Consider the following 12600-nt stretch of genomic DNA (forward strand, 5'->3'; position numbering starts at 1 on the left):
AGCTCCAGGCTAGGCGGAGAACTCTCCCAATGCAGGGAGCTCCCAGCCCTGGCTCCGTGATTGAAGCAGGGGCTTGGAGAGTGCTTCCTGCAGGCAGGAGTCAGCTCCTAGGGGCAGGGAGCAATCTCCAAGTCCTCACTCCAAATGCAGAGTGATCTCCACCTTGGGAATGGCCAGTGATTTTGGCAAAGTTTTTGCCCTGCCTACTCTAGTACTTCCTGTACCAGGGAGTCTATGTCTAATCATGATTGGAGAAACCACTTATCGCCCTCATAAAAAGGAGAGTGGGGAAAACAAGAATATTAAAAAAAAAAATCTTGGTGACCTTAAGAACAAGGTACAGTCTCTTGCAATGAAATCTGGGTGACAAATAGCATGATCCATGAAAAAAATGACACAAAGAATAGTATGTTTTCAATAAAGGAATGAAAAACACAAAATGCTGAAAAGATGGTAGAAAGAGTTTGCTCCCTTGCATGGGCTTCATAGGGAAAGTTCTTTCAGACTAAATTCAGCCCAGGTTAACTAATAAAAGTGAGCTACAAAAGAATTTAAACATGTTTCTTTATTGCTGATCTGCACTCACCAGGTGGCTGGAGACTATATTTTTCTAGATTTTTCCCCCCTACTCCTTGTTACATTGCTTTGACACGGGGTGGGCAAAATATGGCCCATGGGCCAGATTTGGCCTGCCAGCCCATTCTTTCTGGCCTGGGGGCTTTTAAAAATTTTAGAAAATTAATTTTATCTGCTCGTGGCCGCCTGTCAAAGACGACAGGCAGCCAGTAGCAGCAGAACCCAGTGGGAGCCTGTGGCTGAGCAACAAGGCTAGTCTGGCTCCACCCAGCCCTTGATCCTTTTCCTGCTCTAAGCTCCCAACCGGAAGTGTCTATAGCTTCTGGCCTTGTGCCCCCGGAGCTGCTTCTTCTCCCTCTATCTGAGTGGAAAGTAAGGTAAGATTGGATGGAGGGAGTGGTTGCAAGTGGCAATTGTGGGGAGTGGTGGGAGCTGCAGGGAGTAGTGTGGTGGCAGGGCAGGGCGTGGTAATCAGTGCGGAAAGTGGCAGCTGCGGGGAACACCAGGGCCCATGTGGTGCGCAGCAGGTGGCAGAGCTGCAGTGGGCGGCAGAGCCCTCATGGGCCCCGATGGGCAGTGGGGCCGCGGTGGGCCCCAGCAGGTGGCACAGCAGGCCCCAACAGATGGCAGAGCCACAGCCAGGCCCCAGCAGGTGGCAGGGCTACGGCAGGCCTCAGGAGGTGGTGGAGCCATGGCAGGCGACACAGCCATGGTGGGCCCCGGCAGGCAGTGGGGTTGCAGTGGACAGTGGCCCCAGCAGGCAACGGGGCCACAGTGGGACCCACTGGACAGTGGAGTTATGGTGGGTTGGGTTGCCATGGCAGGCAGCGGGCCCCAGTGAGCAGCGGGCCCCAGTGGGTGGTGGGGTCGTTCCTGGTTGTGGGTGGTGGAACCATGGTGGGTGACAGAGCCGCAGTGGGCCCTGGCAGGCAGTGGGGTCATGGCGGGCAGCAGGCTTCGGCGGGTCCCGGCAGGCAGCAGGGATGAGGCAGGTAGTGGGGCTGCAAACGACCCTGGCAGGCAATAGAGCCACAGTGGGCAGCAGAGCCATCGTGGGCCCTGGTAGGTGGTGGGGTTGCGGTGGTGGTGGAGCAGCAGTAGGTGGTGGGTCCTAGCTGGTGGCAAAGCTGCGGCTGGGCCCCAGCGAACGGTAGGGCTGCAGCAAGACCCAGTGGGCAACACACCCAAGGTGGGACCTGGCAGGCAGTGGAGCCACAGTAGGTGGTGGGACCCGGTAGGTGGCAGGGCTGCAGTGGGCCAAAGCAGGCAGCACAGCAAGCCCAGATGGGTAGCAGAGCCATGGCTGGGCTGCAATGGGTGGTAGGGAGGTGGTGGGCCCCAGTGGGTGGCAGAGGCATAGCCTTAGAGTCATGGTGGGTGGCAGACCTCAGCGGGTAGCAAAGCTGCTGCCGGGCCGAGGCAGGACCCAGTGGGTAGCAGAGCCCCAGCGGGTGGAGGCACTATGGTGGGTCCCGGTGGGTGGCATATTGCCATGAAGGTCCTGGCAGGTGGTGAAGCCATAGTGAATGGCAGGGTTGCGGCAGGCAGGGGAGTCGCAGTGGGGCCACAGCAGGCAGTGGGCCCCAGTGGGTGTCGGGGGCTGCAGGAGCACTGCAGGAATTGGGGGGCTGCAGGGAGCAGCGGGCAAATCTGCAGGAATGAATGCAGGGAGAGGTGGTGGCAGGTGGGAACACATAGCCTGTGAAAGTGCCCTGGAACTGGCAGGAACTCAGGGTGGGGTTGCAACAGTGCAGAGCCTGGGCATGGGTTTGCCTGGCTGCATCATGTGAGGCTCATATGCAGTCTGTTAGAGCTGCACACTACGAAGCCGGCAGCCTGATCCCAGCTCTCTCAGCGCACACACAGCCACCATACCTACATCCCACCATGCACACATGCTTGCACACACACATACACACACACACACACACTCTCTCTCTCTCTCCCCAACCACACCCTACCACTTATACCTTTTTACTGCCCACACAAAACACACAGTAGGACTGTATTTTGAGCTATTATACAGCCACCTCTAGATACACTTTTTGTAAAAACAGAAATCTGTACAAAAATATTTTAAAATAAAATTAAAATAAGTTATAGTAGATGTTTTGTGTATATTTGCATGTGTATGTATATATATCTTTTTCCCAGTTTCCAGATCACAGCACTCTTCCTCCCAAAAGTTGTACTTCTGCGGCAAGGGGAGGGACTTCTGGTGGCAAAGGTCAGGGGCAAGGGGGTGGGACTTCTGGTCCCAATATGACAACCAGGGGTGAGGCAACTGTCAAGGGGCAGGGCTACCCACCCAGCCCTCAACAACTCCCCAAAACTTGGTAAGTGGCCCTCTGCCCAAAATAATTGCCCACCCCTGCTTGACATTTCCTGGCATACTGAAAATGTCTCCAAATATGATATTACAAATTCCTGAGCTTGCACTACACCCCACATGGTTCATGCTGTTTGGCATGTCCCAGAGCAAGGTGCTGCACAATTGCCTCCAGTGGTCCTGGAACTAAGGAAAAGAACACAAGTTTTTTAGGCTAATTATTTGTATTTTTTTGCCCAGTCCCTGAGGAGGCTTGGTTTTTGGTTTTTGGGACTCTGTCAGCACAGAAATCTGAAGTTCACTCAATCTACATTTGCTTTTTGTAATTCAGAGTGATCCAGATTAGATTTTGACAAGTGCATGATTCTGTGGTTGGGCATAATAAATGCAGATGGTGAATGAGCCATCATATATAACTCAAGGAAAGAACGGAATGACTACTGATGGTAACACAGTCAAATATTAGATTAGACTCTTTCTACCTACAGCAAGATGTTAGATAAGGCCCTCAAATAAAATAGGAAAAAGGCAAACAACAAGGGAAATCTAAACTCAGGCAAAGAAGTTGATTCCCTGAGGAACAAGAACTTGATGACTTACAGCTTCACTATAAGGTATGTCTCCCTTACGGAGTTCCAGGACAGAGTACTTTTGTCAGCATCAGCAGAGCAACTGGTACTGCCTTTTGTAATCAGCAAAAGCAGAATGGACACAGTGCATTTCTGTGCATTTATATTAAGAAAAAAATGCACAGAAGCTAGAATCCAGTCTCCAAAACCTGTTTTAAGTAACCCAGCCTAGCAGTGAATATGTGAATGGCATGAGGACAGATGGAAAGAACCCTCTCTCTAGGCCACAGAACAGCAAACAGACCTCCTCCCAAAGAGTAATTCTGCCTTTTGATAATGTACCTCAGCACAGTAGTGATATGCCTCAGTATTCATTTTCTTAGTGTTAACTACATCATCTTTCTCTACCTTCTTATTAGCAGTGGACTGGTCCAGCTCTGTTACCAGTTTTCATCCAGATGTTGACCACTGTATGTAGGCTGAACTATCAAGTACCCTGCTTCCATTAGCAAGCATGGAAACAGTCCCCAGTCTTCTTCATGGAAGTAGGTGCAAACAGTTTCCTTGGAAACAAATTTCTTAACTATAAACCCACATTTTTCAAAACCACATATCTTTAATTGGAAAAAAAAAGTATGAGCATAATTTATTTGCACTGTGTATTGTAGGTTTTCAATTTCTGCATGAAAAAATATTAATTTTAGTTGCATAACATCCTGAATATGCAGGGACTCAAATGGATATTTCATTAGAAAGCTGTAGTTCTAATATAAGTAGACAAGGTTCTTTGAGTAAATTTGGTATCTTGATAACATGGTAGTTTTAATATGAATTCAGATGTTACTATGAAAACTGCACATACAAATTTCTTTACAGTAACAAACAGCACAGTTCTGAGAATTAAGACCATGGGTCTATCTGGTATACTTTCAGAGTTCCCATCTCATTCTCTGTAAAAGAGAAGTTGGAGCCATTGTTACAGTATGTCCAGCTGTTCTGAACTCTGCCTCTCTGCTGGTTTGGAATCCATAAGAGTAGCTTCTAATGAAGCTGTTCCAGCTGTAGGAATCTGCTCAGAGGAGGAGGATGGCAGCTGGCCATTTTTGTTTTCTAATGTGCATGGCTTGAAGAAAGAAGAATCCCTCAAGGGATTAGATTTAGATGGTTTTGGCAGCTGTAAATTACTCACAGCATGCTGCAAAGTCTGTGCTATGGGATATTTTCAGTTCTGCTGAACTCTCATGTTAAAAAAAAACACTAACTCAAACAAAAATAAGACACCAGGAAAGAAGACCACTGTAGACATCTTTCAGCTTGCTTGTGCCTGCTGGCCTTGTAGCAGGAGGTTTAATGAGCTGAATTAATTGCTTTGGGTACATGGCATGGAAGTGATGCTGAAGAACCAAACGGGGGAGGATGCATATTAAGCTGTACACAGTTCATATGGTTTTCTATGAAGCTTATGCAATATTAAAAAGACCTCTCAGATGTCACTTTTACAGATAGCATTCTACCCTACATTTTATAGGTAGCATTATACAGTTACTTGAAGATAATGCTTATTGTCAGCTTCAATACAGTTCTTCAGCAGCTGAGCATATTTCCAAGATAATTTATTCTATCTTCTTAGAGTTGAACTGTGGTGCATTGACACCCTTCCAAATGATGGTGGCAAGTTACACCTATCCAAATGAACAAGTTTTTAACACTGCCAAAACATTATTTAATTTGAAAAACGTCTTTCTGAAAATGTCACTTAATTAACCAGGAGACCTGCATCTTTTTCGGATTATTTTTCTGTCTCAAATATGTTTTTCTGCTTTTTACTTCTTAGCTCTGTTAGCCTGGCAGAATAACAGTCAGAGAAAATAAACATATACATTTCACTAAAGCACTTGTTACCAAAGTCCCAGTTGCAAAATCTTTATTAATAGAGATGAATGTCCCAGCTTGACTCTCAAATCCCAAAATCAACTCACAAGGCTGGCAGTGGGCATGGTCTTTTTGCTTCTAAATGTAATTGGTTTGGTTTGGAAGTAACTGAGCAACAATATGTGGGATCCCCTTGAGACCATTCTTAATTTGGGTTTTTCAGAGCAGAATTGCACTTACATTTTCATACTTTATGAGGCGAACACACTCCCCCACTCTAATATGGAAGATAATGTAATAAAGTATACACCAAATAGTGGGCCATGGTGGAGAGTCAGTGAGAGCTGTTCAGTTTTCCTTTATAGACCAGAGTTGGTCCAACTCATCCTTGCTGTTCAGTTTGGTACCCGTTGTGCCACTGTACTCCATGGGTCAGTATGCATAATACATAGAACATATAATGTTACAGATATTGAATCACAGTGAACTGAAGGAATAAGGTTGAGATGAAATCCTGTGCTATGTCAAAATGAAGAGTTGTTACATTTTAAAAATGAAACAAGGAAATTGAAAAGTTGAAGGATGACATTTTCACATAGAAATTCTTGTCTATATTGACATGCCCTATGCAGTGTTTTGATTTTGACCAAATGGTATTTTTTGATTAAAACTGTTCCACTGAAATTGTTTTGGGGTGATATCTAATTTTGACACTTTCATTGCTGCTTTATCTGGGGCAGAACAGCAGAGTGACATGCTGGTATATTGTATTTATGCGTAAGTGATTGGTGGTACCAAACTATCTTGTTACCCTCTTTTTCTCAACAAATTGTTTATGAAGGATAAAAATGGAGCTGTCATTTTTTATGGAGCTACATTTTTCACCAGGTAGAACCAGGAATGGTCCTGTGATTTTAAGTTTTAGCTGATTGGAAATAGGTTTGTGTGACATGGATGCTTGCAAAAGCAGGGAACTGGGCTTGGTGACAGTGTCCATTCCAGTCCTCAGGCCAGTTAGAATCCTGAGCCTCTTGCTCTGGGCATCCCTCGTGGTGTGCCCCTGGCCCTTTTGACTCCCTTCAGGTCCTGGCCTCAGCATGGACCAGCTTGAGGGTCCATCCAGTCAGGTCTGAGCAGCTTGCCTTCTCTCCCTCACAACTCCACTGGATCAAGTGAGCTTCAGGCCTCTCAAAGATCTCCCAGATCTGGGCTTTCCCCAGCTAGGACTGTGCAGGGCCTGGGGGTTATTAGGTACTCCCTACCCGTCTTTCACCAGGGAGGTTTGTGGTCCTGATACTTCCTGGGACTGCTGTGCCACTGGTAGTCCCACCAGGCATCCCTACCCAGGCAGGGTACAGTTTTAGGTTATGACCAGGACCTGGGGCCTCCTCCTTCCCTATAGCCCCAGCTCATATACTTCCAAGTTGTTCCTGGCCCATAGAGCTCATCAGGGAGATATTCTTCCCTTTGCTGGCTGGTTTCAAACTGCTCCCCTCTCAGCACAGAGAGCTGAACATTAAATGGGAACCCTCTTCAGGCACCTGCCATGTCCCTGGACTAGACCTTAAAGTGGCAGGCATTGACAGTGCCCTGCCACAGACTCCCATGTTCCTTTTCCCTTAGACCAGTGATTCTCAACCAAGGTGCTGTGGGGTGCCACACAATACTAGCACTGCGAGGTGTGCAAACAAGGTAAGCCCAGAGATTTCAAACAGATATTCATAGCATTAAAAACATTCTGCCTTTTTATGGTCTGAGGTTTTTTTGTAACTGAAGAAATGCGCTATTATTTTCTGTAGTCAAAAAACAAGAAAATTAAAAGGGGCTGACATTTTTGGAGTGCCTTGAGTCTAACCATAGAAGCCTCAAGCCTAAAAAGATTAAGAACCATTCTCCTAGCTTGTTTCTTTGTCACTGGGCGCATCTACAGGAGACATTTACTGTGGAGTAAACTAATTAGTGAATGTCATGCATCTACACCCCTATCAAGTTGGAGTGTACTAATTAACTCCACAGCAGGATAGTACTTGTATTTTTTTTTATGTAGCAGTGGCATGTGTGTAGATGCTGGAGGGGCTAGATGTGGCAAAAGGGTACTTCAGTGTGGGGGCTGCAATCCTGAACGCATGTTCAACTGGTGCGACCAGGGGCAATAAACTCTGAGGTAATAAACTGTGGAGTTTATTGCTTCTCATTAATTGCACATGTAGATGCACCCACTGTCTCTCTTTCTTTCCTGGGGTTGGATTAGGAGGGTACATTACCCCTTTCGCAGCCTTATGATAGTCTTTGTCTTTGAGTAAATTATGCTGTCGTTGGAAAGGAGAGTTTATATAACCTACTCACTGTTCCTCTCACTGAACTTCAGGTAGTCTTTATGTGCCAGGGATGAAGCTGTGTGTGCATTTACATACGTGTTTTGGTAGGGAGAAAGGCCTCTCTTCTACTCTCATTTTTGTGGATGCCTGTGCAGAGAGAACGCCAGTGGCAGCCAGACAAGAGCTTCAGGTAGACCTAGTGACTGCAGCAGAATTTTGTACACCAGGTTGGAACTGCAGAAAGCACGTTAGAGGATTTTGCCCCTGAATGAAAGTATTCAGGGTGGGAAGGGGCATGGACTTTGGAGGTCAGCAGGATGTTAAGATTTTCCATGGGTACTGCCTTGCACTTGCAGTTTCTGTGTTTATTATCTTGTCAAAAGTGGCATAAACTAAATCAAATGAAGTACTGTTCTTATAGCTGACAGTGGCCACCTCGAGAGCTGTATGGCTGTAGCTATGGTGGTATAATTATACTGGTGCAATTATGTTGGTAAAGTCCTCCAAGTAGATAAGCATTGAGATATTATGACCTGCAAAACAGGCAGTTCCAAGGCACATCAGCAGCCAGGTCCTGGCTAAATGTTTCCTAAGCCTCACAGCAGAGGAGAGTTCAGAGTGGGATCTGAAGAAGGGCAATGAGTATTCTAGATGGTTACAAGGAGCTCCTCACATGTAGGGACAGAATGAGAGGAATCGTGAAGATACTTATTCCAGAAGTTAACAAATGGTTGCTGAGAGATGGCATCACTGTACCATCAAGAGTAGAAGTCTTGACCTTTTCAGAGCTTAAGCAGGCATGGCCTTTCACTCTACAGAAAGCAAATCCCAAATTCAAAGATGTAGCATTAGCATTTATGAGGTGGCAGGTGCCCCTGGAGGCTGCTAACTCACCTCACTCATCATAAATTTGTGGGCAGCAAGAGCTAAAGAATTAGAAAGCAGACCAAAAACTCATAATCTATCTTTAAAAAAACCCCAAAACAGGATTTCTTGACCTGTCTCAGGATTTTAATGTACCTGTACCCTGTTTTTTTTTAACCTTTTGGGATTGGAACTATGGTATTTGATTAATCTGTGAGATATTCTGTTTCAACATCCAGTACTACTGATAGTTCTTGGGACTCTATCTCAGGAGTGACTTGCTGAAGGGTGAATTTTATGGCTTTGGTTTCAACTGAACTGTTGGGGATTGTATCAGAATTTAGTGGGCCATTTCTCAGATGCTATAAGTCAGCATAACTTCAATGACACCAGCCACCATCAGCTGAATATCTGGCAATGAGTTGTCTTTTAGGACCAAGTTATGTCTAAAGGAAGCAAGTGTATTTTAGGACTGGAGTTTTTTTTATTATTATTATAAATTTTCTATATTCCATGGCAAATTAGCCAAAAACAAATTCCAAATCCAAGAGTCAGTTCAGAACCCTACTACTGGCAAACATCTTCCAGCCCCATCTGAGGCTTCAGCTGTTCCCAAAACCTTTGGCGGGGATCCTACTTGCAGGCCCAAGCCTGGAAGCTTGGGGTTCAGATGTCCCCAAGTTTTGCTTGGCCTCAGTCTTCAGGCCCCAGGGGCAACCCAGGGAAGAGTCTCCCATTTCCATAAAGTGGGTTTAAAGCCAAGACCTTCACATTCCAGCAGCTAAGGGGGAGGTCTGCTATACAATAGTTTGGCAGGCATGAGTGACTGGTGCCTTGTGAATCTGGGGGAGCCCCCCGCAGAAGCCGCTGATGGAAGTGGCCCTGTCAGGGGGGCACCGGCCCCATGAGGGGTGGCATGTGCACCCCCGTGCACCCCCTACCAGTCACCTATGTTGGCAGGTATTATCCCCATGTCAGGAAAGCAGTCTTTCCCCGTGTGGCTAGGAAGACCGCCTCCATGGTCACGGTGTTTCCCTTGCCAGATAATCACAGACTACTCTTGATCTGAGCCAAAAGGCCAAGATGCATGTCAATACATTGTTTCCCATTCAGGCAGCGCTTGCTCATGATATCTTTGGGTCATGTTGTGCCAGGAAAGAGTGCTCTTGCTAGGGGAAGGGTGGGGTCATTCTTCCACAGGGCAGGTCCAGGAATGATTGTGCCTCAAGGACTCATCCTTCCCCACACTTCCAAGCACACACAGGGAGCGTGCAAGCTCCACCATCCCTTCAGAGGACAATACAGCCAGTGTTTGCTGGGATTCCCACGCAATTTTACAGAATAGTGACCATAGACATGCCTCCTCTCCCCACCCTTAATTTGCAGCTATTTGTGGTATAACCCTACTGAATACAGGAACAGCCTTCAGGGGCCCTTGTGTGTTGGGGGGAACCCAGGAAAGCTTTTTCTCTCTTCCCCCAAGCACTCATGCAAGAACCAATCATCATTTCCCCTCTGCAGCTGAACATGAGCTTGGACTGGAATATCTCCAAACACAGTCTTGCTTAAGTCATAGCCTCTGTGAGTTCTGGTTTGTTGAATTTTCATGGTTTGGAAAACTTTTCCCCACCCCAACAAAACAGCAAACAAAACAATCTCTTAGCTGAATGGCAGGAACAGCTGCCTAAAAGCACTGCCCAGTGCACATTCTCCTTTGCTCTCTCTGTGTTTGGCTGACAGCACTTATTGCTGTGTAATTTGCTTTGGTGTATGGTACATGGTGATGTGGGGATACAGCAATTATGTCATGCTGTAGAGGGGCCCAGGGCACCATGTTACCATGTGTGGTAGTGATGTGCTTTGTGGGAGAGCAGAGTATTGTGCCTTCTTTTGCAGAGGAGAGTAGAACATGTTTCCGTTAGTGGATGGGAATGTTTTTTGATCATATTCCTTCATGGACCAGGGGAGCATTGTAGATCATATTTCATTGAGAGTGAGAGGAGCATGTGTCCTGCTACCCAGTGGGGGTGGGGAGGGCCTTGCCATCTGTCACCTTAGTAAGAGAGGGGAACCCTGCATGGGGCTTGGTTCCTTGGAGGACTCAGACTTAACAATGCTGTTTCTTGGTCTGAGAGGAGGAAGATGAGTGATGCACCCCATGCGTTACCTTTTGCATTCAGGCTGCTCTGGGTGGGGCACTGAACTGGTAGCTCTTCTGCCCTGTTGTTTATACCTCTGCTCCAACTGTCTGCCTTCATGAGGTTTTCTTTCTGAGCTGATTGGTTGACTGCTTGCTCAGGGCAATTCCCACTTTTTCCGAACCTAGTTTGGACACTTCTTAATACTGTTTAATACCACAACCACTTGTAGTTTAGGTTGATTTTTAGGGTCCACTGACTTTCATAATGGTGTTAACTGGAACATGGAGAAGGAAGGAACTAGATGGAACTACTTGAAAAATCAAGTCCAGTCCCTTCAATTGCATGTAACCATGTTATAGATGTTCTTGGGACCTTGTTGGACTAAACATTCTTTCTAGCTCATCACAAGCCACCAAGCACCTCTTAATGCCCTATAACAGATTTGGGATTATTAATAGAAAAAGCCCCAAAACAGGGCTGCAGAGAACTTCAGTGTGGCAGAGGAAGAAGCAAGAGAGACAAGGATACCACCTATGCCCCTAGGGGACTGTTAGATATAATACGCCCAAGAAGTAGGCCACAGTACAGATGAAGGCAAAAACCCTCCAAATATCTTTGCTAATCTGTCCTGAGTTAAAATCCATTTCTGACATCCAGCGATCAGTAAATATAGATGTATATTCTGGGTGCAGATATGACTGAGGATTTGAACACCTCTGTGGTGCTCAAACACCTGGATGAGTCCTTGGAGGAGGGGCAGAAGGTAAACTCTGACTCTCTGTGTTTGGATGTGCTTGTGGGTGAATATCAAGATGAGAGCAAAGACTTCTTTCACTAGATCACAAAGGACTAGGTTCTTTACAAATGCATGTATATGCAAAGTGCATGGGAGGTCAAATTTCAACCTTTGGAGTTATTAGATTTAGCTTGTGACTGCCAGATATTGGAATAGATGCATTTGTCTGCATGTGGGTGCATCTCTTGTTTAAGTAAGAGCATATTTATATAGGCTTCTGTGAGGCATTGTTATGTTTTGCAGAGAAGCTCATTCAAAGTCAATAGAATGATGCAAAATGTCATTAAAAGAATGTGTGTGGCTGTCTATGGATGTGTGGGATTGCAGGTGGCACAGGGTGCCAGAACATTGGTTTGAGATCCTGAGCTGAAAGCAATTTGTTAAACAAAAGATAAAAAGCTAAGCCACATAAAGCCATCCAGGCAGCACTTAGGTGTCCCATTAAAGAGGAAAGAAAGAACACATGAACTGGGACTGATTCTCCAGTTTTATGAAGATACCCCAGTAAAGCCTGTGAGAGCTGCTGGTTGTTTTCAGCAATCCTTTACTTTGCTTAACTATGCATTTTGAACATTCTTAAAAAAACTCTTGGCCTTCATGGCCTCCATCATTGTTGCTTATATTCTATAGATATCTGTACAAGGTAATCTTACACTCTTGGGTATCTGTGCATCACTGTACATATTGATTTATTTTAAAATCCTTCACCACAAATCAATTTGTTCGGACGCTCCATTGTGGTGTTCCTCTATTCTGAACTCTTTCCTGTTTTTCTATATCTGTGAGGTATCAAAGCACTCAAACTGAGCATGGTATTTCAGATCCAGTCTCTTCAGGGCTGCATGGGGAAAGACTGCCTATCATAGGGCTGGCTCAGGCACAGTCATCCCTAGTGGGGTGCAGGGCCCGGGGCAAATCAGCCTGTGAGGGGTCCCCTTACTGCGCAGGGCCCATGGGGCCCCTTCAAAGGCAGGGCATGGACTGGGGCAGTGTTTCCCAACCTTTCCTGTCCCATGGCACACTTACATGGGTAAATGAACATCGTGGCGCACCAGATGTGAGGGGAGGGGTGGTGGTCAGAATTTCTGGCTGGAACACATTTAAAGAAAGTCTCACCACACAGGATGGGGGGCAG

General features: G+C 46.2%; 1 protein-coding gene across 10 annotated transcripts in view; it reads left to right on the plus strand.

Moving 5' to 3' along the window:
- Positions 1-12600, plus strand: part of TBX15 (T-box transcription factor 15) — a 252746-nt gene that overhangs the window by 36072 nt on the left and 204074 nt on the right. The window contains exon 2 of one of the 10 annotated variants that reach the window (XM_090053624.1): positions 3894-4019. The exons of the other annotated variants lie outside the window; for them this stretch is intronic. Coding sequence (XP_089909750.1) covers positions 3989-4019 — 31 coding nt within the window. The 5' untranslated portion in view covers positions 3894-3988. The remainder of the gene's footprint in view (positions 1-3893; positions 4020-12600) is intronic. 10 annotated transcript variants of the gene reach the window in all.

The sequence above is a fragment of the Crocodylus siamensis genome, chromosome 1, assembly GCF_052110815.1.
Source record: "Crocodylus siamensis isolate JL-2025a chromosome 1, ASM5211081v1, whole genome shotgun sequence".
NCBI classification, from domain to species: Eukaryota; Metazoa; Chordata; order Crocodylia; family Crocodylidae; genus Crocodylus; species Crocodylus siamensis.